General features: G+C 34.7%; 1 protein-coding gene across 1 annotated transcript in view; it reads right to left on the bottom strand.

The window, feature by feature from the left end:
• LOC118266321 (atrial natriuretic peptide receptor 1) overlaps positions 1-27,972 on the bottom strand; it is a 62,268-nt gene that overhangs the window by 16,549 nt on the left and 17,747 nt on the right. Inside the window, exons 3-11 of the mRNA XM_050694771.1 lie at positions 21,395-21,478; positions 20,725-20,887; positions 17,682-17,801; positions 15,820-15,929; positions 12,565-12,753; positions 10,598-10,733; positions 7,337-7,428; positions 5,750-5,891; positions 2,827-2,911 (exon numbers count right to left, since the gene is read on the bottom strand). Coding sequence (XP_050550728.1) covers positions 2,827-2,911; positions 5,750-5,891; positions 7,337-7,428; positions 10,598-10,733; positions 12,565-12,753; positions 15,820-15,929; positions 17,682-17,801; positions 20,725-20,887; positions 21,395-21,478 — 1,121 coding nt within the window. The remainder of the gene's footprint in view (positions 1-2,826; positions 2,912-5,749; positions 5,892-7,336; positions 7,429-10,597; positions 10,734-12,564; positions 12,754-15,819; positions 15,930-17,681; positions 17,802-20,724; positions 20,888-21,394; positions 21,479-27,972) is intronic.

Genomic DNA, 27,972 nt, shown 5'->3' with positions numbered 1-27,972 from the left:
CTTAGATAAAACTAATCAAAGTTGAGGAATGACAGTAAATACGTCATTTCTAGGTATAAAATGTACCTGAAAGTAATTTCTTCGTGGACATATCTTCGAAAGTATTTGTTTCATAAGAAAATGAAAAATTGGTGTCAAATATTTTAAAATAATCTACAAAACGGACATTAAAATTAAAATTAGTCATCTACCCTATTAGTTAACCTTTACAGATCTAAAAACTCTTGTATTAGGCGCTGTGTAGATGCATATTTTTAACTTTATCGGATTTGCCAATAGTTTTTATAAAAGCGAAACAAAAACAGCGTATATTGAACTTGAACTAAATTCATGATATGAATATCATGTTTCATTTAAGTTATTCTTAAACGTAAATGAAGACTTTCAAATCAGACTCTTTGTTAAATATCGAGTGACCTTAAGAGATCTCGCGTTATACAAGTAATCACTTCTATAAAACACTTGATCTATAAGGAAGCCTAAAGGAAACCTAATTAAATTTAGATTAAATTAACATTTTCTTCGAAATCCTTGAGAATATCATACTTTGTTTTCCAATTAAGCTTAGGGCAAACTTAGACATAATCTGAGATTAATAACTCCAAGCCATCGTAAATGTCAATAAAAACTTGAAAGAAATTCACTTTCAAACTTAAGGTACACAACTTAAGATTCAAAATAAAATGATAAAAGAAATTTAACAAACTTCAATTAGCCTGCCACTCGATGATAAATTGATAAATTACTAATCGAGAAACTTTTTATTTATATTCAATACTAGCTTTTGCCCGCGACTTCGTTCGCGTGGAATAGTGACTTCCGGCAAATTTTTGGTTTTAACCACATAGTTCCCGATCTCGCGGGATCTCTTCAAAAATGAGATGTGGAAGATATTCCAGGGAACTCTTCAAAAATCAACATAATGAGCTCTGCGTTTGAATTTAATAGATGTATACTCACTTAGGGCATTGAAAAAATAGTTTAAAAACGGACTTAAACTAACTTAAAACTAAAGAAAGCTACGAATTACGAATTTATAACAATTAAAAAAGAAACTATATTACAACCTATCCTCTATGCTATAATAACCAAGCTTAAACTAAATAATTTAAAAGAAACGACTTAAATCTAATCTAATTAAAAAAAAATTAGACTTACAATTTTATTAAAAAAACTAACTACAGTAACTACTAATAATCGATATCAAACTAAACCTACGTTAAATAGTTTAACCAAAAAACCAGGAAAACCCAACAAATAAACTTATTAATTGACAAATACAACGAAACCAATTTAGAATATACGAAACAGCAGGACCACTAAGACAAATAATCATACGACTGATAATACACTTTTTCTACGATAGTACCGAAGCGCTCGGCCGATACCCAACCAAATGAATGTAACGAAACCATAGCGCGATCTATTTCGATCCGAAATCGAAAGACAACTTGGATTATTTATTTATACTCCGTTCGGGCATTTTCTTTGTACTAAAAGTTTAATTATATTGATATTATTTTTTTCATACCTTTTTACTATTTATTTACTTTTTTCGATGAATTAAAACAATAACATGAACAAGTCGTGTAACGATCGACATAGAATTATCTATACTCCGTTAGAGCATTTTCTTTGTACTAAATGTTTTATTATATTGATATTATTTTTTTCATACCTACTATTTATTTACTTTTTTTCGATAAATTAAAACAATAACAAACCGAAGTCGTGTAACGATCGACATAGAATTATTTATAAATAATTTATTTCTTATTTTTATTTTTTGATTTTTGAAATAAAAATATATCTATGTCCTTTCTAAGGTTCTAAACTATATCTGTACCAAATTTCAATCCGTCAAATAGTTGCGGAGATTAATGGTATAAGCATAGAATGTTCGACGTGATTCTTTAATTTGACATTTCAACTTTTTTATTTATGAACCGATTGACATGAAACAAACACTAAATGTAAATTTAAGCATCCCACAATATATTCGTGAAAACCGCATCAACTCGGATCAGCCGTTTCTGAGATTAGCGCGCACAGACGAACAGACAAACAGACAAACAGACAAACAGACAAACAGACAAACAGACAAAAAATGGGGAAGTTAATTACATTTTTGGGTTCGACATCGACATAACAATAACCCCTGCTAAATTTTTTATTTTTATTTTCAATGTACAGACAGCACTTTTCTACGATTTTATTATATGTATAGATAAAAAATAAACATAATTTCACGCTCATAATAATCTTCTTTTCACTTTAATGAGACTCGACGTAAACCAATATACAGCGATCATCTCTAAAAATGTGATACAAAAACTAATTTTAATTTATTTAATACATTATTATTTAATCTGCTACTTAACTCAGCAGAACAAAATTAATATTATCAAAATAAAAGGTAAATACAAAAAGGTCTCTAGTATTATATTAGTACGCTGAACTTTCTGTGACAGTCCACTGCAGGACTACGAACCTTATTGCAACTAAAGTACGGTACAATATTGTTCGCACTTGGAAGTTAGGTCGGGGATCATAATTCAAGAAGAGGTAAAGGAGTCAGAATCATTCTTATTTTATCAAATAATTAAACCGTTTAAGTTCACATCATTCATTATTAGTAATGTTCTGTAACCCTTATTACGAGCTTGCTTTACGTTTAAAGTGTCGAAACGTGAGCGCATTCGGCGTCCTGATTGGGCAGCTCGAATAAACCAACCAATCAGAGCGTCGAATGCGCTCTCGTTTTGATCACTTTCAAACTCGTCTAAGGGTACTGGTAACAAAGAACATTCTTGATAATCGACTTACTTGTAAGCAACACACGCAGCAGTGACAGCGAAGGTGAGGAAGACTGCTAGTCCGATGAAACAATAGATTATAACAGTCTGCGCCTCTGTCCGGGCAGCGTGCAACAAATATTGTACATAGCAGACAACAATGTGACGTTTTATACAACCACACATATATATGGGGAGACCTCTTATGACTTAATTTAAACCACATATCACTTGAGGTTTGATTATTGAGGACATTATTGACGAAGGTATGTCTCTATTATTATTTTTTTATCAGTAAGAAGTGTAAACACGCAGCTTTACAGTTTAACGGACAAACTTAATGAACCTTAGTACAGTTTTATAATAACTAGCATGAATCATATTAAATTAGTATTGTCTTACTAACTGTGGGAGAGCCAAGCCTCGGCACGAGTGAGCCGGCTCGACTGGAGTGATACACGGCCTTACAGAAAACCGACGTGAAACAACGCTGGCGTTGTATTTCATTGTGCGTGAGGTTTTACCGGAGGCCCAATTAACCCCCTTCATAATCTTCCCAATCCCCGATTCCCTTACAACCCTTAAATTCCTAACCAGCAAAAGGCCGAAAAGGCACTTGTAACACTTCAGGTGTTTCGGGTGTCCATGGGCGGTGGCGATTGGTTACCACCAGGTGATCCGCCGGCTCGTTTACCAGCTTATATCATAAAAAAAAAACTAGTTCTGTATTAAAAACTAGTAAAGCTTTTCTCAGTATATTTAGGTGAATGAAACGTTGGTTTTAATCACCCTTACTAAATAATAATATTTATATATTTTTTAATAGCAACAAAAATAAGAAACAGCATGTACATTTTCTAAATTTCTCGCATCCATTTTATAAATACTTTTAACAATATTAATACCTATCAGTGACATTATATACTTTATTGAAAGTCATGCGTGATTTTATATAGTGCTCCTCCATATATAGAAGGTAGCTGTATGAGCCGACCTTGAATTATGAGGGCGATGTCTTAGGAGCATTGACTCACAAGATAACGTACTCATACTTAGTATACTACTATATCTTTGGTGGGGTATTTCTATATGAACACAGCGGTCAAATATGTTAATTCGTACTTTGAAATTGTTATATGTATATACCTTATTATACAGACAGACTAGCTGATGCCCGCGGATACGCTCACGTGGAATAAGAACTTTGTGACTAAAAGTCACATTAAAATCGTTCCAGCCAATTAAGAGATAGCCAGAACAAACTAACTGACCCGACAAACTTCGTATCGCCTCAAACATTATTTTCTTACCTTTTAAACCGTCCCTGAACATCTACAAATAATTCGAGACCAAAACCATACATATTATATAGTACATTGTACATATATTTTTGTACTGTTTACAAAACTACATATTATAAGACACTTTAACACACCTACACGAGTTAGTAGCCACGTAACAGTGTAACAAACTTAAAGTAATTTAAAAGTTTCTATGTAAACCTGTCTCGGTTTAATTAACAATGATAAATAATTTAGAGCAACGTAATGAAGGCATCTTGTTTGTATGATGAAGTCTCCTTGGTATTAGTTAAAGTTACATAGTCTTTGAAATTATAATCTTTAGTACGGTATGCATTTGAAACTAATGTTTATTAAAAAGACTATAATTGTTTGGTCTGTTACTTTATCTAGAATTTATTATCTAGGTAAAACACTCCAATAATTCAGGTTCATTGCTTTTAGCATTGATAAAAACTTTATTTTAGTAACTTTGTTACAGAATTTGTTTCAATCGTGACTTAGTTTCAATAATTACAATTCCGTTCGCCAAAACTTCAGAATCGTGCTCAAATCTCTTACTTCCACCTTAAGTATTCAGACTACAATCTTTTAAATTATATTAACGTTTTCTTCCTTCCACATTTACAAAGAAAAAATTTAATCAGTCTTTTTAATTAGTCGCAGAGTGCTACGCCGTAGCTGCTACGGCGTAGTCGCTACGAGCTACAACATTTACTACTACACTTGGCTTAATGAGAAACAGTAGGCTGTATAATTATATAATCAAGTTTTCTTTTATGGTATAACCTGGTAAACGAGCATTCGTGTCACCTAATTGTAAGCAATCGCCGCCGCCCATGTACACCCGAAACACCAGAGGCTTTACAAGTGCGTTACCGATTCTGGGGATTAGGAATTTAAGAGTTGTTAAGGAATCACGGATTGTAACAACTGGGAAGGGGGGTAATTGGGCCTCCGGTAACCTCACTTAAACAATGCAAGCGTTGTTTCACGTCGGTTTTCTGTGAGGCCGTGGTATCACTCCGGTCAAGCTGGCCCATTCGTGCCGAAGCATAGCTCTCCCACACTTAATCAAGTACTCTTGATGTACATTGTTATATACTATGTTTCTTTATAATTGTAAGTAATTGGATTGTCATGTAATCCGCTAATAATGTACTTAAGGGAATGGACATGAACTTGGACAAGAACTTACTAGTAATTGCTCGTTAACTACCTTTGTCGAGATTTTTATAAAGTACATTGTGAATCTGTGACTTATGTCGTTACTATTAAAGTTGATTTTGTTTTGTCAATACTTTATACAACACGTGTCCTTGTTACTTTGCTTAGTTTATAAGATGTGAATTTAAAATAATAGTTTTTAACAAAAAGCAATCCACTTAGAATCTTTTGTGCGTAATTATATGGTATAAAAATATTTTCAACTAAAATGCTATCGAAGTAAAAGGTTTTGTCTGTTAAATAATAAATGTCTGGGCACTTTCAAACTCTATTATATTTTTTAAAATTGTACTCGAATAATAATCTACTATGTTTATTTAATAATAAATTACTATTTTTAATTACTTAAAAAGCATTCCTATAGACAAAAATCCCTGAAACAATAAATATGTTAATAATATTAAAAGATTGCTATTAAATACTTACCACCCTGGCACATGGGGTCGTTCCACAGGAACCCACAGCGAGGGGTGTCTGGTGGTGGACCCCGGCGACCTCCAGGCCAGTGGATAGCTTTACCTGCGACCGGCTTGTAGCTGCTGTTGAGGCCGTGGAAGAATGCCACCACCTGGGTGAAATGTTACCATTGGCTATAGTTAGTTATTGTCCTTTAGTAATGTTTTAGTCTGATATAGGTCCATTTAACTTTACATGTAAACTTTAATGACAAACTCTTTCTCTAATTAATCTCCCCGTGACATTCTACTGACATTCTTCTTATGTGAGCTAATACAGGCTCACACACTAATTACGAAAAAACAAACAAAAAACTTTTCTCGGTCTAAAATACTTTATTTTTATATTAAACCCAAGTTAATCAGTAATTTGATGTATTTATCCAAGGTTAATTAAAGAAATGGTTCGCAATGTCCAGGGCCACTGTAAATAAAGTTAGTTTGGAAGGCGCACGCGACTCTCCAAGTAATTAGTTTACTCCCTATGGTACCCACCAAACTACGTAGCTTAGAAGAAACCGTCTGGCTGAGAAAGTTTGTTTCAATTGTAAATATGTTTTGTAGAAGTAAAAAATCAATGTACATTTTGTAACTCGATCTCGATGACGATGACAGTGATAATGAAATAAATGAATAATTAAATTCTTCAGTGATTTATACAGTAAAATATTATCTGTCCAACAAATGTAACGTGAAATGTATCGACCTTTCAATTATCAGAGATTATTATTCAAGAGTGCAAAGTGGTTAAGATTATTAATTACTATTGCAATATAATCGCAATAGTAAAATAAAAAATATTATACGCAACATTGTATAAGTACTATCACACAATCAGGTTTCACATAACATTTACCATTTCCATGAAATATGATTTGATGAAAAATTTATCAATATTTGTCTAATCTCAAAAAAAACTATCTTCATTTAAATACCAAAAGCTTTTCTTGGCTACTAAGTCGTGAGCAGTAACCGTAACGAATTGAACTGCAAGACTTCCAATTATAGACCCGAACTAAAACAGGTCCCAAGTCCCAAGACAAACCTAAAATGGCTGCCTTTAAATACCAATTACGAAACAATTTCATTGAACAAAAAAAACCTTTTATAACAAAGTCTAAGAATTGGCTAAAATCCTCGTTTTGACTAAATAAGCTCTTGATTGATCAAACTTCTTTAAACTTAGAACAAAGTATTAAACATCGTTCACCTTTCAAAATGGATATTAAATACAGTTTTAATATTCAATCTTTAAAATATTTATGATTACTTTAGTTTTTATAGTTTATCTTTTTGTAATAGGTTATTTCTAGAACATTCGACGATGACAGCTAGAAAGTTTCAAATAAAATTCGAAAAGGTTTAAATTAGCCTTCATTAATATTTTCACTAGCTAACCCGGCAAACGTTGTTTTGATAAATTATTTCTAGAAAATAGATAGTAACCGATTCTCAGACCTACTGAATAGGGCTATAAAATTTGGTAAAAATCGGAGTTTCGAAGAATAATGGCGATGGCTCGTGATGGCTCGTAGTCTCGTCTTAAGCTATAGCTTACCTCAAATTTTCCAGTAACAGGATCTAGATCTAAGATGGCGTAGTCTGCGTCTCTGTCGCCGACTGCATCGATGCGCACGTGCCCTGTTATACCTGCGAGAAAAATAATATTTAAGTCTTCGACTGCCAATAGAAAGCTGTTAAAGGCAAATCCTCTGCTAACGTCGGTGACCACCTCGACGTTCAATGTGTTAACACTTTTAAACAGGCTTAGTATATTAGCTGAACCAGCTGGTCGTAGAACGTTATTCCATAAAGTGGTATGAGGAAATAAGAGAAAAAAAAACATATTGTACTTATTTAAAAACGCTTACCGCCGTATCGTTTAATGGTTATTTATCCTAGGCCTCAACAGTTGTCTTCGAATTAAAATCGTTACTAAAGAATAGTTAAAGTAATCATTAAATGTCTCTGAGTGCGGTAGTTAGTCATGGACCTCTGAACAGAAGTCAGCCATTACCATGAGTACAAGTATATATATACAGTACAATCAGTATATACATAGATCCCAACAAACTGATGCCAACTGACCGTCGTCAAAGTATGTCAATATCGATGTTATCGAGTTGTCTAGTTTCAAAGACTTGGTAAAACAATCAGGACGGCTCCTTTGTACCTTTGTACATTCGTAAGTAGGTGATTGGGACTTTGAAAAACATCCATAATGTTTACAAAATAAGGTCACTATTCAAATGATTCTTATTCAATCTATTTTGATTTTACTCGATTTGAGTAATGTACCGACTGATAGCAGATAGTGATTCTTTATCTTTTTAAAGGTGTAATATATCAGATAGTGATTCTTAGTAAGCCATGCTAGAGGCGATTGTCGCGGAATGCTGCTCATGAATATGAGCCTGTAGCATGGCTTGAAACTAGTCGAGTTCCTCGTCAACACTAATTATAATTAATTGATTGACACCGAAAGTTACAATAAAATCACTAATTATAATTATTTTGATTGGCATTTATAATCATTAGAGGTAAAGCTAGAAAAAACGACACTACCAAAACCAATTCTCCAAAAAATATCGCGTGTAAATTCAAGTTATAAACATATTTACAGACGACTCAATACCACTACACCGGAATCTATGGTAATTGACTCTTTATTGTTCATAAAGAGCTGTTAAATATAGGGAATATTGTTTCAATAATAATGACGTAGGCGTGACCTTTAATGAAAGGCAAAATACTACGACTACAAACAATACCTTTAGTTTCAAAAATAATTACCATTACGTCATTAATAGGTGCTCAGTAACTATTTGGGGTTTACTCGTATTCACATCTAGGTTGAAACAACTATAATAGAAAGTTTCTAATAGATTGAAGCAATGAGTTTTACATTCTAAACCATTTTTGCATCAATAACATTGATGCGGGACGTATTCCACATTTTTATGTATTTCAACATTGATTGTATCATCATCTTATTTGCTACAAGACGTCCACTGCTAAACATAGGCCTCTAATAGTAACCAATCGGTCGTATACCACAAAATATCTTATATCAAATGTACAAACATCAAAGGGCTTAGTACGAGTTTGTTTTACGTTGAACGTAAACGAAATGAAAGCACGTTCGGCTATCTAATTGGCCAGCTCGAATAAACCAACCAAACGCGTTCTTGTTTCGATTACTTTAAACGTAAAGCAAACTCGTACTAAGGGTACTGATTGCTTAGTTCAGCCGCGCTGCCCAATCAGAGCGCCGAACGCGCTCTCGTTTCTTCTTTGTTCAACGTAAAGAAAACTCGTACTCGTACGGAATCCCACACTTAATGAACGAGACAACTTGTAATAAAGAGCACAAAATAACAAAGAATGCAATAGACTTAATTAAATCGCGAGTCCATCGTAAGTCCGCCATTTTTATAGCCATAAACATAATGTCGTACGCCATAAACGATGGCAAAGATCATTAAGTGGCCAATATCGAGTCTTTATGTGAATTCAGATAATAGCTTATAAACATTTTCCACTGTGATCTTGTAGAATGGTGTTAAATCTCAAAGTTGTCTGGTCAAACTGTTATATAACGTGGAATGTGCACGTAAAGTATTAAAAAACGAATTAAATAAAACTTTAAGTACCTAGGTATACAAAGGCGTATACAGGCGTCTCGTGTATTATGTTTTAATGGCATATTACAGTAAATTTAAAAAAGTCCCAATCTTTGCTACTTATCCCTCTAAGATCTTAAACTGAATCAGTGACCACAAGAAACCTAAAAAACTCAGGGATCGCAAGATGCAGTCGATAATATTATCTAATATTATAAATGCGAAAGATTGTGAGTTTATGTGTATGTTTGTTACTCAATCACGTCAAAACGGCTAAAGGGATCGCGATGAAATTTGAAACAGGGGTAGATTAAAGTTTGCAATAACATATAAGATTTTTTTTCCACGAGAATGCAGGCAAAGCCACCGGCAGAAGCTAGTAATATAATAAATAAATAAAAATAAATATGATTTCCACCATGTAGGTACATATATATTTAGATGGTATTAGATGACCGATATTGAATTACCGATAAATATAATTTAAGGCACTTCATTCTTGAAGAAACTACTTCGTAAATCCCACCTACTACTTTGATATTTTGATTGGCTTTGAGTGATTTCTAACCAACAAAGAAACTCTACACCTTAATAAATAAATCAATTATTAATGAAACTTTGTTCTCCTGTTGTAAATTTAGTAATAAGTGGGCGTCAATTACTGGTATTGTAATAGTTCGCACGAGGAGTTATTTCAAGACTTTTACCGAAATAGTATCAAAGATCTCGTATTTCCAAAGAATCTTGAAACTGTTGTGTTCTTTAAAAACACTTATACATTCTTAATATATAACTTTCGTGTGGCATATTAAATTAATTATTTTGTTTTCGGTTATGAATACGAGCCTCTAGCATGACTTGAAACTAGTCAGTAATTTCTCTTCAAACAGTTACGTGAGTAAGCCGTTAAGATAATAATTGGTACTTACATTTGTAACAGTTTATAGTAAATTTTTTTATCAGAAGTAATTTTGGATTGTTCCTAAATTGCCTGACGCTTCGGCCATTAAAAAGCGAGGTATAATGCTTTTTTTTGAGGGGAGAAAGTCATCCAATGACTTCTCCCGCCTTGGGCGAGGCGAGAGGGAGTGGCGCTAAGTAGTCCGCAGCTGGATCAGGCATCAGCCCTACTGGGCACCATCTTTGGTGGTCTGATGCTATCTTTTGTACGTTTTCCTTACACATTGAGTCCTTACCATGAAAATCTCGGCCCCACATGCGCCTGGTGATGTTTCTCCCATCCCTGATGTCTCCACCTTCTGTCAGGGTCTCGTTCAGCGCCATACCCAACAGGTACACTCCGTCGTAGAAGGCACCGATGAAGAAGTTGACCTGATAATGGAAAATAGAACAAACATATGACTTTGGGAGAGCTATACTTCGGCACAAATGGGTCAGTTCGACCAGAGTATTACCATGGCCTCACAGAAAACTGACATGAAACAACGCTTACGTTGTGTGAGTAAGGTTACTGGAGGCCCAATTAACCCCCTTCCTAGTCTTCTTAATCCCCAATTCCCCAACAACCCTTAAATTCCTAACCCCCAAAAAGCTGACAACACACTTGTAACGCCTCTGGTGTTGCGGGTGTCCATGGGCGGCGGTGATTGCTTACCATCAGGTGATCGTTCTGCTCGTTTACCGGCTTACACCATAAAAAACATCAATTATCTAGGTAACTAAATACATATGGATGGATTGCAAACTCAAATATAACTTCATCGAGCGTGGAATTATGCTTGAAACCTCTCGGCCAAGAGATAGTAATTTTAAATTTAATCTGCACAAATTACTTTTTTTGGCCCTTCGTAGAAGGAGGTCAATCCTAACTAGATTGTAGTCGGTAGCGTGACGTCAGCGAGACCAAGGTTACGTCACAAATTGAAAATGTTCAAAGTTTATTCAGATTGCTTAGTCATTTCGATGTTATTTCCTCAACATTAAGCTGAATGATATGTACGTATTTTTTAAAGGTTGCCCCACACTAGGAGTTTTTCCTGTGTCGTGGTTGCCTTTACAAACGTGAACTTGTCACGTACATATGACACCCAGACCCGAACCAACAATTTGTGGAACACACAAAGAGTTGCTCCGTGCGGGTATCGAACCCGTGACCTGTTGTGCGGCAGCCAGTTGCCCAGCTACCGCACCAACCATGCTTGTTATTTTAATTTAATACACCCGAAGCTGAATTAAGCATATATGAACTCTATCCAAAAGTATTAAAGAGAAAGCAGTTATGATAAATAGTGAACACATCTTCCTATTCTAAATTGATGTGTAAGTACAATATTAACCTAATACTTCGAGTATTACAATACCAATAGGAATACGGTATTTCCTTATCCAGTTATATTTCTTATTGTACTATTTGAAATGGATCCAAGAAATATTTCTACAAATTTCTATAACATATCGTTTAGATACGTTGACAGAAAAAAAAAACAAATCTTATTCTCTAGTTATGTAAATGTACAAGGATATTTCATTCATCTCTTGTTCAATTTCGCTAGAAAATTAAGTGAATTATACAGGAGATTTGTATAGCTGTGTGTACTATACAAATCCAGTTTATCATGGTCTTGCTTTGTATGATCTTTCCGCATTCAACGGTCAGTTTATACTGGTTTTGTATAGCTTGATGTGCAACCATGTGTACGTACGGGTGTCGACACGAAGTGTGTATACTATGCTGTGTACAGAGAGGCTAAAATGGCGGAAAATCGTAAATTACAAATTCATTGGTACGTTTTTTCCCCTTTTTTTACTCTAACACTTTTTCGTAATGCCATGTTTTTATTGTTGGTGAACTGGTGTTGCCTTTTTCCTGTTTCTGCATCAAGAAATATGTGCTATATTTTTACATTTTAAACATATAAGACTATAAAGTGTTCACTACAGTATGTTTTAATGCTATTATTAACGTTAACGTTTTATTTTCACTTCATAGGTCAAGTGGAGAATATTATACTTAAAAAAAGAAAACAAAGATTCTCTTTGAGATTAGTCTTTGCAAAGACATTTTTAATCCATTAAATAGATCTTGTTCAGACAATGAACTCGCATGAAAATAAAGTAACCTTCAGATTACAGAGCATGAATCACGATAACTCATTTTATACCTTACGGCTCAGTATTAAATCACAAAATTCATGAAACTTACCTCTTCACCATCAGAGAATGAGTAGTTATAGTGCTGTTTGGCTCTCGCTCTGACTGCATCAGCGAATTCATCGAACCTGTCTCCCGTGGGCAGCTTCAGGGAGACACGGAGTAGGGCCTCGTAGGCTGCTCGAGCTGCAGTGTCCCTCTCATCATCAGCCGCCCAGCCTGTCTCGCCCCAGTACCCGCCCTGGGTCATAAAAATAAAATAATTATCTTATTAATTTTGTAGAAGATTCTTAAGATGGTGTCTGAAATTAAGCAATAGGCTCTTCTTCTAATATTGATTTTGTCAAAAAAGCTTCGTATTGCTTTTTAGTTTGGTTTTACTTTATTTATTTTTTTTTTTGGATTTGTTGGGATTTTTAAACATTTTTTTTTAGAGCTATTCTTTCTTATAATCTAGAGCCATTTTTAGTTATTCTTATGTGTAAAACTTAAATAAGTAGTTTTAAAAGTAATTCTTAACAGTTTTAATTTCCCGCGTCGAATCAAGTAATATTAGTGTAATATCGTCAAGTTTATTTTTCGCAACGTAACATCTGTAGTTGTATTCAGCATTTGGCAACAACACACCTCCAATTACTTGTACAATTGAACTCCTGACACAATTCGTGCAAACATTGTCTACATAGCAAGGCATGTGACGTCACACAAATCCCGAATCAATTACTCGTAATTGAACTAGAATGAACCCTTTCCTTATGTAAATGTAAGTAAATCTAATTCGACTCAAAATGCTTCCAGAAATGCTGAATGCGAATATATTCCTTCCGACATATATTTGGGTTATATTTGTTAACAAGTTCCACGTAGTGATGAAACTACTATCATCTTACTATGTGTATGTGCTGAAATGGTATAGTAGAGTAATATATTGAAATAATAATATGGTAAGCTAGAAATTAGGGAGCCAGTGAATGCTGGTGGCGGCTTGTCGTTTTCCGTGGAGGACTAAGGAGGAGGCTTTTGTTCAGCAGTGGACGTCATAAGACATCAGCCATCAGATGATGATGATGACCCTAGAAATGCTTTTCATTACACTCGTCAATGGAAACTTGAGGATATAAAAGAAACTGGAAGGTTTTTTTAAAGACACATAATTATGTATTTAAAAAATTGTATTTCAAGGTTTTTAGTAGCCCACAGCTATGTAATAGGGAAATATTAGTGGTATAACTACGCTATTGTTCAATATTAAGAGAACACGTTACTGGCGTCTGTATGGCGTTACATTTTGGCTGATATTTTTTACTGACAATGCTGGCAATTTTCCATTATAAATCTAATGCTCGACAAAACTCCTTAAAAAAGTCTCTTGAAAGTCTTTTGAAACAAACAAACGACACGCCATATCAAACTCCAAAACAAATGCAAATCGCACCTTGAAAAAGTACATTAAGACAAAAAGCAACTTCATGAACATACACGCGACTTTGAACGGTATAATCAGGGGTATGAAGGTTTACCTTCGCTTGAAAGGTCAAGGGAGGCGTGTGGAGAATGCCTGATAACAGCTTGATTGAAGGGACGCGTTCTAGAATTAATAGATGGGCTTAGATTATCTGTGGCAGTATCCGCGTTTGTGATTGGTTATCAGGGATTCGAGGTTAGTTCGTTATTTGAAACGTCTTAACCCATCGAGTCTTAAGGTAAGCGTCCACAGACTCGCATCGCATGCACCGCACGCAACGGATTTCTGTTTATCTTGTATCCCTCTGTATATTTCTAATACAATACAAAATCAATTTAGCAAAAATCTGTAAACCCACACTATCGACTATTATGTGACGAGATTAATTCTACTAAGTTTTATGATATTAATCCATTCAATTTAATAAAAGCAACGGCAAGTTAAAACTTTTTCTTCACAAATATTTGCTACAACATGTTTTTGCACGTCTACGCTAGAGGTCGCCGGTGTCATACTGTCAAAATTCCACAGAGTATTAATATAGAAAATCATTAAACTGCGATCGAACGTGACGATACACGAAAATGAAAAATATTTTCTCAATACCTTGGCTATGGACACGGCTATTATTTTCGTAAAATCTGTATTAAATTTTCCAAAACTAGTGTTATTTATATTGCTTTACATTCCGTTATAATACTGTTCGGTTAGTTAAAATATTTTGGTTATAAAATATAAATATATGTATATGCATTTGGTACTGAGACAGTAGCTATTAGTTTACACTTTTTTCAGATTCAATCATTATCATCTTACACGTGCATATATATTATATTAAAGTAGCTTCTATCAGTGGCTTCGCCTGCATTCTCGTGGGATAAAAAGTAGCCTATGTGTTATTCCAGACCATAATCTACCCCTGTTCCAAATTTCAACCCTTCATGACGTTTTGACGTGATTGAGTAACAAAGATACACAAACCCACAAACTTTCGCATTTATATTAAAAATTGACCGACTGAAGATAATTTCATGGTCAGTCTTACAACTTGATCAATGATCAAAAAGTTAATCTAAAGAAATAATTTCATTAAAAAATATACTAAGTCCATAGTTTTCTTCAAACAACCTTGCTACTATTTCTTTGATGAAATGAAGTTCCAACAAGGTATGCATAACAATTTCTTGAATATATTTACTGATTAAAGTTTTTAATGGAAGATGTGCGGCGATTATTTAGTCACTCCAGTTGCTGGCCTTGGAAAGGACTTTGTTACTAAGAACTACTAATTAAATTCTAAACAAAATACCACTCTTAACTGTAAATAGTTTAGTATATTAGTGTAACTACCGCTGTTTAAATACTTGTAGAATACTCAAGAACAATATTTAGCATACTAATCAAAAGTAACTCATGATTTTATTATAACTTTCGTGAGTCTTACTAATTAATTATTATGTTATCGGCTGCATAATTGCGCAGCGCGACAATCGCCGCGTCATGTATCGCGGAATGCTGCTCATGAAGTAGAGCCTCTACCATGGCTTGAAACTAGTCGAGTTCCTTGTCAAACACTTACGTGAGTAAACCGATAACATAATAATTAACTCATGATTGTCATTTCATCTGCATACAGGAGGCACAAATCCAGTGCATCTTGGTCTCGCTTTGTATGATCTTTCCGCACATTCAACAATCAGTTTATACTGGTTAATATACTGTGGACTGTTTTACAGTCAAATGTAAGTAAGTAATCTATCATTATAATTTATTTTTATTTTTATTATCATTATAATTGTTTTTATTCTATTTAAGTGCATAACAGATAATAGTGACAGTTACCTGAAATATTTCGACGTCCAGAAAGGCCCAATCACCGCGCGTCATGCCGAGCGTGTGCGCAGCCAGCAGGAACTCTCGCACCAGTGACCCGCGCACGCTCAGTATTACCACTGTTTGATAGAACAAGTTAAATTAACCAAGTAATTTGAAACCATCAGACAAGCATGGTATCTAAAATAATTTTTTTTTTTTGGTATTACTCACGTAATTTTTTGACGAGGAACTCGACTAGGCAAGAGGTAGCAGCGCGACAGTGGCCCGTCCAGTGTCGCGTATTGATACTCATGAATATGAGCCTCAAGCATGGCTTGAAATTAGTCAAGTTCCTCGTCAAATAATTCCGTTTTGTTAGCCGATAACATAATAACCACCAGAATATCATTCAATAAGAATAATTAAGTAGGCCGGATCCTGGCATGGTGTTTTTTTCAAAATAATACTTTTTTATTTTCTTACAGTGAATCAGAAAATAAAACAATAGTACTAACCGCCGCACTCAGAGTAATTTAATGGTTAATCAAACCCAGTCCTTAACAATTGTTTTCGGAACAAAATCGTTACTAAGAAGTCATTAAATGTCTCTGAGTGCGGCAGTAAGACAAAGATTATAATAAAGACAACTGCACAACTGCATTTCTAAACAAAACAAACACAATTAAAATAGAAAAGCAAGCACAGTAAATCAACAGTAACCATGAAGAAAAAAAATCTCATCAATTTTAATAAAACGTAACTTGAAGTGCAAAGAGGAAAAATAACGAACAAAAGAGGAAATAAAACGCGTAATATCTGTCAGTTTTCCAATTACCCACAGACTGTGGAGCTGTGGTTTGCACTTTCCAATAAAAAGAACATTGGACGCAACGATTCCATACCCTTATTATTTTTTTCCACGAAACTAGCAACCGACTCGAGTGGAATCGAGTTCTCTCCAACACTATCCGATATCGATTTTAATATCGAATACTCGGATTCGCAATTAAGAATTTATTTTCAACTAATTGATTCGTTGTTGTGTTTCTATCCGGTAGGCAATCGAAAACTTTTTAAGGGTTGAATATCGGGTTAAACAAGGATAAAAAAATATCACTAACGAACCCAATTGGGCAATAATAGATGAGTTTAAAATATCAATTCAATTTTTGTTCCGATTGATTAAGATTTAAGTTACGTTTATTCTATTTATAGACAAAAACAATTTTGATTGTTCTACGTAATTTATAAATTCTAACTATTTCGAATTAACAAAATATCTATTGCAAGTTTCGGGAATTAGGTATGTTGTTGATAAATCAAATATAAAATTCAACAAATATCGTGGTGGCCTGTAGGCTTTCGGATTCGAAATGCCAATCAACTGTAAAGTACCACTGTGACTTTTTCCGAGTTATATGTACTTTCTAAGCATATTAGACACCACTGACTAACGGTGAAGGAAAACATCGTGAGGAAACCTGGGCTTATAATTTCTAACTATAAGTTTGAAAAAACCAACCCGCATTGAGCAAGCGTGGTGATTAATGCTCAAGCCTACGTGCGAGAAGAAGCCTTTGTTTAGCAGTGGCAAGGTATAGGCTATTGATGTAATAAATAAATTTAGTTATAAACTAAACAATAAACTAAATAAACCTTTATATTTTTTATATTGTCAACAAATCACTAGGCAAGACAAAAGGGTTATTAGCTTAACAAAACAACAGATTTCGGTATTACAATGCCACTGCCAAAAACAGAAAACAAATGAGAAAACGCCCTGTGTTTAATATTAATCCTATACACACCCTTTAGACAACAAAAATAGACCACAATATTTAGCTCTTTCTAATATGGATTCTAAGACTATAAGTATAAGGTTTGTTTACCTCTGGCGTACATGCTGACATCTTTGAGTAGTGCTTCACAAGATTCCCTCTCGTTGCCGTCCAGTTCCCTCACTGCCTTTAACACTCCTTTCTTCCGAAGTCCCCACTCTAGGCTTTTACCTGCATAAAGTAATAGAGCCGAAAGAATTATACACTGGTGATTATAAAAAGTCTTATGATACTTTGTATTCACATTTTATCGGTGAAGCTTAAGTCAGAGCGAATGCGCCAACAGAACAAAGTATTAAATTGAGTTAGGAATTGATTTTAAAATCTTATTGTGCATAGAATAGAATAGAAATCATTTATTTGCATTAAATGTAGGCACAGATGAGTTGTTACAAAGCTATCATTTGGCATGCAAAAATATTAAATATTTAATATTTTTTGTAATAATAAAACAAGAATGTAAAAAACATTACAGTACGACTAAAATTGACTCAAATTGTTTCCAGTGTTTGACAATAAACTTTTAATCATAATAGAATTTCCTGCAATATCTTAAAACCAAGAATGTATGAGTAAGAACCGTCCTATACATATATGGGGTTAGTCTGCTCATTCCAGCCTCCATTGCCAAAACAAACCTACAAATACTTCGCTATATTACATGAGAAACAACCCCATAAACATCCCCCTTTCTTGGAAGAAGCAACAACGTATGACCTCTCAACATAAAGCAACATTTTATGTACCTTATAACTTCACAGAATACAAGCTATTCTGCACCTTACCTCCCTAAGCCTTTAAAAGCCCATTTTAGTAATAAAAAGGTAAAGTTTGTAATAAAAAGATTCCTTTTAGCACGTAACAGAGGGGCATTTAATAAGTCCGAAAATTGCTTGAGTCTTAAAATTCTTTGTTACAATTTCACTTTGTACAATCAGACGATTTGAGTAATAGATTTAGTTTAACGTGCAAATCTGATAGTCTTTGAGTTTTAAATTTGATTGTACTTTAATGGTGAATTCTGCTTAATCGTCTAAAAATTTAGGGCCGTTATAGTCTGTGGTAATATAATTTTATTCGACATTAAAAATGTGGTTAATGAAATACTAACAGTAACGTTTATAATAATTATTATATTATAACAGTATATTTACCCGTCTATCAAAACAACCGCAATATAATCACGTCTCATTAACCATCCAACAAACAAATATACACACACACATAAACACGATATCAAATGAAGGTATGTTCAAGTCCTCTTCAAAATGATCAAACAAGGTATCTACCCGAAAGGATTTTAGGGAAAATCAATCAATTAAATCAGGGTTTATCAACCCAGGGCCTGCAATCCCAAGGGTCTGGCCGAAACACAAATTAAAGATCGATTAAGTTGTACGAATGAAGCTATCAAATAGACCCGTTGATGAAAAAGGTTGGGGATCCCTGGATTAGATTATTACAGTAATCGTCTTAAATTATATGACACAAGGAAATCTTCTTCATTATTCAAGTTTTATCGGCATAAAAGAAAAATTGTATTTTCCATTTAGGTCATATTATATATTATTGGGTTTTAATTTCTGTTTAATAATTTAGCATAGAAGCAGGGATTATAAACTCAAATTCAAATTCTTTATTTGCAGATTAAGGTCTTAACGGCCTATACAACAAAGTAACTGGTAAAAACTAGATCTGACATTGAATATTTACAATTCTGCCTATCCCTTCGAGTATATAACAAGGATAACTATACAGTACGTTTGTTTATTTACAAATTCCATGGAATACACACAAACAATGGAACGCGGAACAAATCTGTAGTTGATACAAATATTTGTTTTCGTGGGAATCGAACTAACCGAACGTAAATAGATTTAATATGAATTGGACAGCCTCGTGGATCTATTGATTGTAAATATTATTGTGAATCACGTGAATCTATAGTATAGTAGTCAAACAGTTACGTGAGGAAGCCGATAACATAATAAATAATTTAGTATGTCTCACGAAAGTTATAATAAAATCTAATACTCACTACTTCGGTTTACAGAATGGTAAAGCTTTTTAAATCGGTTTATAACATATAACTATTTTACTTTGCCTTCATTAACTTTAATCATTTTCAGCTGAAAAACGTCTACGTACCTACGTATAAGTGTACTCATTAATGAGACTCACATAAATAGCAAAAAGCCTGCCTTTTCTGGGAAAGACAGCCTGATCGCATCATACTTCTTATTTCTTCGCAAAAAGGCTGCCAAATTAAAATACCTGGCGGTCGGAGTATTAAGCATTCCACTCACGCGATGTGGGATGCCGCATCTCACGGAATCCTGCATCTTTTACACCGTTCGAGGTGATGCGTGGTATGTACAGCCAAAAAAATTTCGCCGAAAAACGCCTAAAATATAGGTGATAAAATATTCTAGAAGGCTTAAGTGAAATGAATAATTGAAAGCTTATTTTTCTTCAAGTAAACCTTTTACTAAAAATTAAATTTGTTTTTTTACTAGAAAATGTGTAAAAAAACTAATTCACTACCTAATATTGGATACAAATCCTGATAATTTCGAAATTGGTATCTCTTTTTTATACTTATCTATCCATAACCTATATACCATACAATCAAACTCGAGACATCTTACTCACATCGCACTCGGAGCCCCCGAAACAACGATAGTTATAATAAGAAAAACTGTACCCTTATTAGGATTTTACGTTAAACGAAAACGAAAGCACATTCGGCGCTCTAATAGGCCGGCTCGAATAAACCAACCAATTAGATCACCGAACGCGCTCTCGTGTTGATTACTTTAAACGTAAAACAAACTCATACTAAAGGTACAGTTTATAAAAAAATCCTTCTACTAGATTTCCAACCAGTAAATGTCCCATACACAACCCTACAACCATTTTCCTTTGAACACAAAGCAACTCACCGACAGTTAAAGAGAAGAGGTCTGACTTGTCAAGTAGCAGCGCGACGTGTGCCCAGCCGAACCGCTCGAACACACTGCTGAAGACGCGCGGCAGCCGGCACTGGCAGTACACAACCCCACAACCAATTCCCTTTGAGCACAAAGCAACTCACCGACAGTTAAAGAGAAGAGGTCAGACTTGTCGAGCAGTAACGCGACGTGTGCCCAGCCGAACCTCTCGAACACGCTGCTGAAGACGCGCGGCAGCCGGCACTGGCAGTATGACATCCTCGTCAGCGTCGGGTACTTGCCTTTGTCGTTGAACAACGTTTGTGGCTAGAGGAAAAGATAAAGGTCGTTAGTAAATGGTGACTCGTTACCCTCTTCAATTTTAAATGTATGCATTATGTGCACATTGATGAGAAGACCATCACTATACGAAAAAATATGTTTTTTTGTTAGCAGTGCCATCTCTTAGCACCCGAAGATACAAATGCAATACAAAAATAGCTTTTTGGCTAGTGTCACTCTTCTTATCAATGTGTGATATATGCAACGTCACGCCTTTTATCCCCAAAGGGGTAGGCAGAGGTGCTACGACACGTAATACCTACTGCTATACAATCTACATCGACTTTTCACTATTTGTACTATAAGTCGCATGTCATAGGGGCATGTTGCCATATACTGGGCACAATTCCAAACTCCGTGCCACTTCTGAGAAATTTTCCAAAATCCGAAAATATACCTAGTAATACTTTACCCGACCCGGGAATCGAACCCGAGACTAAATTGTTAATTATGATAAATGTTAAACACAAACTATTTTATATAGATACTTACTCTAGTGCCCTTGCGCAGGTTTCTAAGACGATGCATACGACTGACCACACTAGCCGGGGCCGCCAGTTCTCCTTCAGATGGAGGCTACAACAAAAAGCAAAACCCAATTTAACACCACTACTGCATAAATTTAATTTATCAATTAAATCAAATATTCCTGTACCTCTACCATGAATCTGAAGCAATAGTATTTGTTAAAACGCCTCTACCGGTCACCTATGGAACTAAAATTTGCCATACAAAAAATTTACGTCGTCGCTAGCGATTATCGACAAATATTATTGCTTCAAACTTATGATAGAGGTATCCCTGTAAATTATTTAAATATCTTCTGACCCTAAACAGTATTTCTATCAAATTTAGTACACTTTACATAATAAAACGACTAACTAAAGAGGCACGTACATAGTACATACATACATCATATATACATAAGCAAGCACATATTTAGCTTTTTTAAAGCTAGGAAATCCAAAACCGTATCTTTCTTTACCCGATATAAATGTTTGCGGGAGATAAATTCGAGAATATTTTTCCATATTATCAGCATTTGTATTATAAAGAGAAGTGAGAAAATGATTGATGTGTCCCAGGGAAGCATTTTATCCGTCCACTTTACTTATGATTCCCAGGAAGATAAATGTGGTCCATAATGGAAATAAAGTTAATATCTAAGCTAGACATGGTGATGATAACGCTTTTTTGTCGATTTCGGGACTGTTTATTGCTAGACTTTGGTCCAAAGTCTAAAGTTAGCCAAAGTGAAATGGTAATCCATTAGTCGGCTATTACGACACCCGCTAGAAGGCGTCAAATATTCTAGACTGTATATATATCACATTAGATAACGTTGATAACCCACATCAATAAGGATACATAAGTGTACTGCCTGCCTGCCCTAATGAGACAGGCGTGACGCATCAAATCTAAATAGTAAGTAAACATTTCACTTATAATAACATCACAATAAATAAATTAAATCTAAAATCTAAAATGTTTATAGAAATCTGTGTGTTTATTGTTTTCGAGAACATTTCATTTTCAAAGCAGCTTTATGTTTGCAGTGCTTGAGTTTCGAGCACTTTATTAACTGAGATGAATACAAAACCTGTTTGTTTACGGCTGCTTAAATCTCGAGAACGTATTCAGGGTTTGTTTGTATTTAATTAAGCTTTTAATTTAACAATTGATCGTCGGTTGGTTTTGACACGATTCTGTAAATAATTATTGTGATTTGATATTTTCTAAGGTGAACTGTGTTTTGGAGTGGAGATCGCGACTAGACAAGTGTAGTGAAGGCCCTCCAGCTGGGTGGAGTGGCGATATCCGCAAGGTGGCTGATAGTGGTTGGATGCGTAGAGCTGAAGATCGAGCTCAGTAGTATGCCATTGAAGAGGCCTATGTCCAACAGTAGACGAGAACAGGCTGATGATGATGATGATGAAATGTACAAAAATTAAAATTATTGGAAGTAGCAAGAGCAATATATCCTGTTTAATGTGTTAGCGTTTAGTAGTCAAAAGTCTCATTGAAACAAAGGAAACAATTTGTAACACCTTGATTCCAAACATTTTGCTTTATTACTAAGTTTATCGGAATCGGAATCCTCAACCTTATTCTATGTGCCAATGTAAGTCCATAATTTAGTCATGATTCAAAATCTTTACAACATTTAAACGAGAACATATCAGAATTTATACAAACTACCATTTATATTGAAACTCGCAAAAATGCGAATATTTAACCAAAACAAACAAGCATTAAATTTGGAACGTGCAAATAAAAAACTAGACATGTACACACGACAGTGTAAACAATTCTTTATTTTAAACTCTTTTTATAACATGAAATAAGCTCAGCGTCCGATACTTTTAATAGAGTTGGTAATTGGCTACGTAGTTGCTACGAGTTACTACGCCACACGCTACGCCGTAGCAAATTTCCGATCTGCTACGCGAAAGCGACAGGCTTGTTCTATTGTTCTTTTTACAGTGTATGGTAGTGATTAGAAACTGTAACATTGTTTCAGTCTATTGCTTCGTAGAAATAAAAAGATAGTATCACGCTATTCCCAACAAAGATTGGGTAGGTAGACCTCTATCTCTATGAGGGTGGACTCAGTTCGTTAACCTTGTACAAAAAAGTCGCAATCAAAGTTCAAAACGTACAATAAGACAATAGATCTATAGCTCAGAAGGGACCTATACACATTCGATGAAGCAAATCAACAATATAGAGAAACAAACAAAAAGACAATCTCATTCAAATCCCGTCGCGAATAAAACCAATAAGAATTCTTTACGAAAGGAGACAAAATAAAATATATGTCGTTCACCGCCTTTAATCACGTCCACGACGAAGGTAACCAGGTCCAATAAGGAAGCTTATTTGCCAAGCAACGTGAAAAAATACTACAGACACGAAACGTGATATACATCGTAAATCCCAATAGAAAATAGATCTTACTACAATGTTTACTCGGTTGAGAATGCCTTATTGACATGTTAAATCAACGGATTTACGGTTGCTGTTTGTATTGTTAGCACCTTTATTTTGTTATCGTAAGGGTTTCTTTTGTTGATTGAGTTTTTTTGACTTTTCGCAGTCATTTTTTTATTGAAATATCATTAAATGGAAACTCCATATGTCCCAATTTGGGCATACATCTTTATTACATCCATATTCATCGATTTCTTCATGTGTATCGTCGATTGAGGGTGCTTTTCATTTGGACCTTTTTAATATACTAATGAGGTCAACGTCCTTTTGGATATGTCATATACATATCCATATATTGTCGTTCGATTAATTCTCTAATGTTTTACTATCGACCCCTTTTTATTCCTTCCTATATAACTACAACATCATAACCTTATTATTGTTTTTAATTTAAGGTTACACAATTATATATCCCCAAACCTCAAAAAGCATGTATAGCCGTTGGTCCTGCTCTTGATCTCTTTTCCAGTCGTGTCGGTCTGCCATACCAACGGGTTCAGATAAATCACCTGTGTTTGCACACACATGTACCTAGAATATTTCATGCATAGTGGGCTAGTCCCGTTAAATAGCCTAGCCACCGTGATCAGAATCTATCGAGGGATTTATATTTATATGTATTTATATATCAAACAGCAAAAGCAGCAATATCAAAAGCAATGAACAGTGAGAGTTACTATTCATTTACTGTGTACTTTATTTTAGTTCTTTAAATAAAAGTTACACAGTATATTTTATCTAACATCATCACTAACACAGAAAAGATAATTCTACAATATTCTCCAAATGTCTTGAACAAACAAAAACTTGAACAATTAATTCCATTCGATAAACTTTGGATTATATTTTAATTAAAATGAAAACAATAAGGAGGTCGTAAGTTGAAGTGTGCACAGATACAAATACGGGAGCCTTCAAAAGTACTTTTAATTAAGTTTCCTTGAAAACTTTTGAAGTGAACGCATCGTGAGCATTAGAACCGGTGCAGACGAGGGACTCTTGTTCGCTGAGGACTATAATCAACTAAGGACTTGAAGAAAAACGTTCAAAGTCAAAGTTAAAGATACAAGAGGTTCTACCCCCTTTTCCAATCTTCCCATTCCCTGATTCGCCAACAACCCTTAAATTTCCCAAAAGGCCGGCAATGCACTTGTAGCGCCTCTGGTATTTCGGGAGTCCATAGGCGGCGGCGATTGCTTACCACCAGGTGATTCGTCGGGTAGTTCACCGGCTTATACCATAAAAAAAACGATAAAGATCATTTCACTTAAACCGTGCGGTGATAGCAAAGTAGAATACTTTCGTTACCACCTTTTCTTTCAACAGTTGTATTAAAAGTCAACTAAGGAACTACACATTTGATAGAAACCGGGCAACTGCGATCTCCTATCCAGGGGTCCGGTGTTTTTTAGTCAGCAAGAGTCCGACACTCCCTCTCGCCTCGCCCAAAGCGGGAGAAGTCATTGGATGATTGGCCTCCCTTAAAAAAACCAGGTGCTAAGCATGAAAATTATAGAAAACCTTGTACAGGAGTCGTATTAGTCCAGCAGTAAAGTGTCACGAGATGTTAATGTATGTATAGGTCCTTAAACTATACAGAATTACTCAAGCGATACCCTGTAAAGCAGTCGAGTCGAGTCAGTCAAGTCAGTCGAAAAGTCTCTTGTCTGCACTGGCCTTATTGTTTTGCTCCTGGGAGCAGAAAGCATAATTTATTTAATTGCTCGTGTTATTGTTCTGCACAGATTTCGTACACAAACTTCTATTATACATTGTAGCAATATCTTTGGTTAAAATATTTTTTGATTGTAGCAAAGACCTTGAGCAACACAATATGTGGATGTAATTTAGTATTATATGTTGAATAAATATAATAATATGTACATTACTATGACTGCACGGTTGGTGTGGTGGCTGGGTAACCGGCTGCCGCGCAACGTGTAGTGGGTACGATTCCCGCACGGAGCAACTCTGTGTGTATTTCGGATCTGAGTGTCATGTGTATGTGAACTTGTATGTTTGTAAACGCACCCACAACACAGGAAAAAATCCTAGTGTGGGGCAACGTTTTTTTAAATAAAAAATAAATATAAGTAATTGAAAAATCCTCTACTCTGCTATTTTAATGGAACAAATGTGAAATAAATATTATTACTTAATGCTTTTAACATTTTCACCGGAATATTTTCAAGGTCGATGCAGATGGAGGACTTATATGGACGCTCTCTGCCAACTAGAGGACACAAGCAGGACATTAAATGAAGTAAGTCTGGTATTATATGTATATTTACGAAAAATATTTCATACAACTGCAGTGGGGGTGTTTCTTCAAAAAACTTTAACTTTTATTTAACAAATAATTATGCCCCTGCGTTATTAAGCATCGTGATATCTAATTATCATCCTTATTTTTTATTGGATTGGTTGAGAGCAGTGGCACGGCTTAATTTTTTTTTTTAAACGTTGCCCCGCCTTAACTCCTGTGTCGTGGGTGCGTTTATACAAGTTCATTCACACCTAGACCCGAAACAACAATTTGTGGATCACACAAAGAGTTGCTCCGTGCGGAAATCGAACCCGTAGCGCGGCAGCCAGTTGCCCAGCCACCGCACCAACTGTGCCGTCGAAGGATTGACATCAAATTTTGTTTATCAATTGGCAGAATTGTTAACTTTTGGTTAAGGATAATGACATCGTTTACGTTTGTGATTTTTTTTTGAAATTACCCCGCTACTTCACAATAAATAAATTTGAAGGACGATACACATGTTTAACATACTTTAAGGACATCAAATTGATAGTCCCTTTGACACAAACATATCTCACAAACAGGATAAGGAAAATAACAACGATACATGGTCACAAAATTACAAACTATCGCTAATGACAATCATTAACCGAATGACCATACACCATCTCATACAAATGTATGATTTCTCGGACATCATTAGCAAAGCCATTCATATTTCATGACCAGGAATTACATGATTTCGCTTTCATACATTTCATGAAAGGGTTTCACCGTAGCCATAATCTATGTATGTATTTCGGTCTGAATTTCAGTGGCCTATATTTAAATGTGTTTGGTTAGCCCCCAATGCATTTTAATGAAAAGTAAGTAGATACTTATGTCGAGGTACTTTTTAGCTCAGTGCTTTAAAAAGGTTTTATGTATCGAATTTACTGCTGATTTCTTGTTTACAAAGAAAGGTGAGGTTGTAAATTGTAATGAATTCTTGAAACTCTGTTTTATGACTTATTTTATTTGTGATCGATTTTTGTTAAAGATTACGTAGTGCCTGAATTTGAACAGTGCAGGTTTATACGCACTGTAAGGCTGATAATTTTTTTGCTGTTTAAGATTACATATAATTTGGAACACAGATTAAAATTAATTTATATGGAAATTATATCATTTTATGAACGTAAGAGAAAAGTCTACAACATAATTTAAAATTACTTAAAACTTAATTTTAAATTACAATCAACAACAAACATCTACAAAATATTTAAAATACACACCTAAATAAAACGTTGACATTCTAATTTGAAACATTTACTTTGAATTTAGAAGCCAGATGTTCAAAAAACAAAATGGATGCCAGTTGCTGCTGGCCAGAGACGCTCATTTTAAACTTTTTAAAATATTAAATAAGTTCTTATAGCAATCATTATGCAAAGCGTCTGATTTATGTTGGAATTTTGGAAGTTAATTTGTTTGTGGGTGAACGGAGGCAGTTAGGAGGATGTCAGTCACCGTGATATAGGGCTGACAATGTGTGCTTACAGTACCTTATTTTGACAAATGACACCCCAGCTGCGGGCAACACGGTTTTATTAATTTATTTCGAGGTAGCCTAAATGTCCTTTGCTGTAAACGTTGAGGCGAGCAGGCAGATATTGCTTGAAATTTTTATGTTCCGACTTTAGTTCTGAGTGAACATTTGAAATTCAAATTGTTATTGCACTGGATATCTTTGATCTTTACTCATTCAGCATCTGGTTGTTCGAAATAACTGAACTGTACGTTGGATCTAAGAATAAACCAAATAGATTACATATACTTTCTACGAATTATA

Source organism: Spodoptera frugiperda, chromosome 7, assembly GCF_023101765.2.
Source record: "Spodoptera frugiperda isolate SF20-4 chromosome 7, AGI-APGP_CSIRO_Sfru_2.0, whole genome shotgun sequence".
Taxonomy (NCBI): domain Eukaryota; kingdom Metazoa; phylum Arthropoda; class Insecta; order Lepidoptera; family Noctuidae; genus Spodoptera; species Spodoptera frugiperda.
Note: the sequence above shows the minus strand (reverse complement) of the source record. Positions and strands in the feature narration are given on the sequence as shown.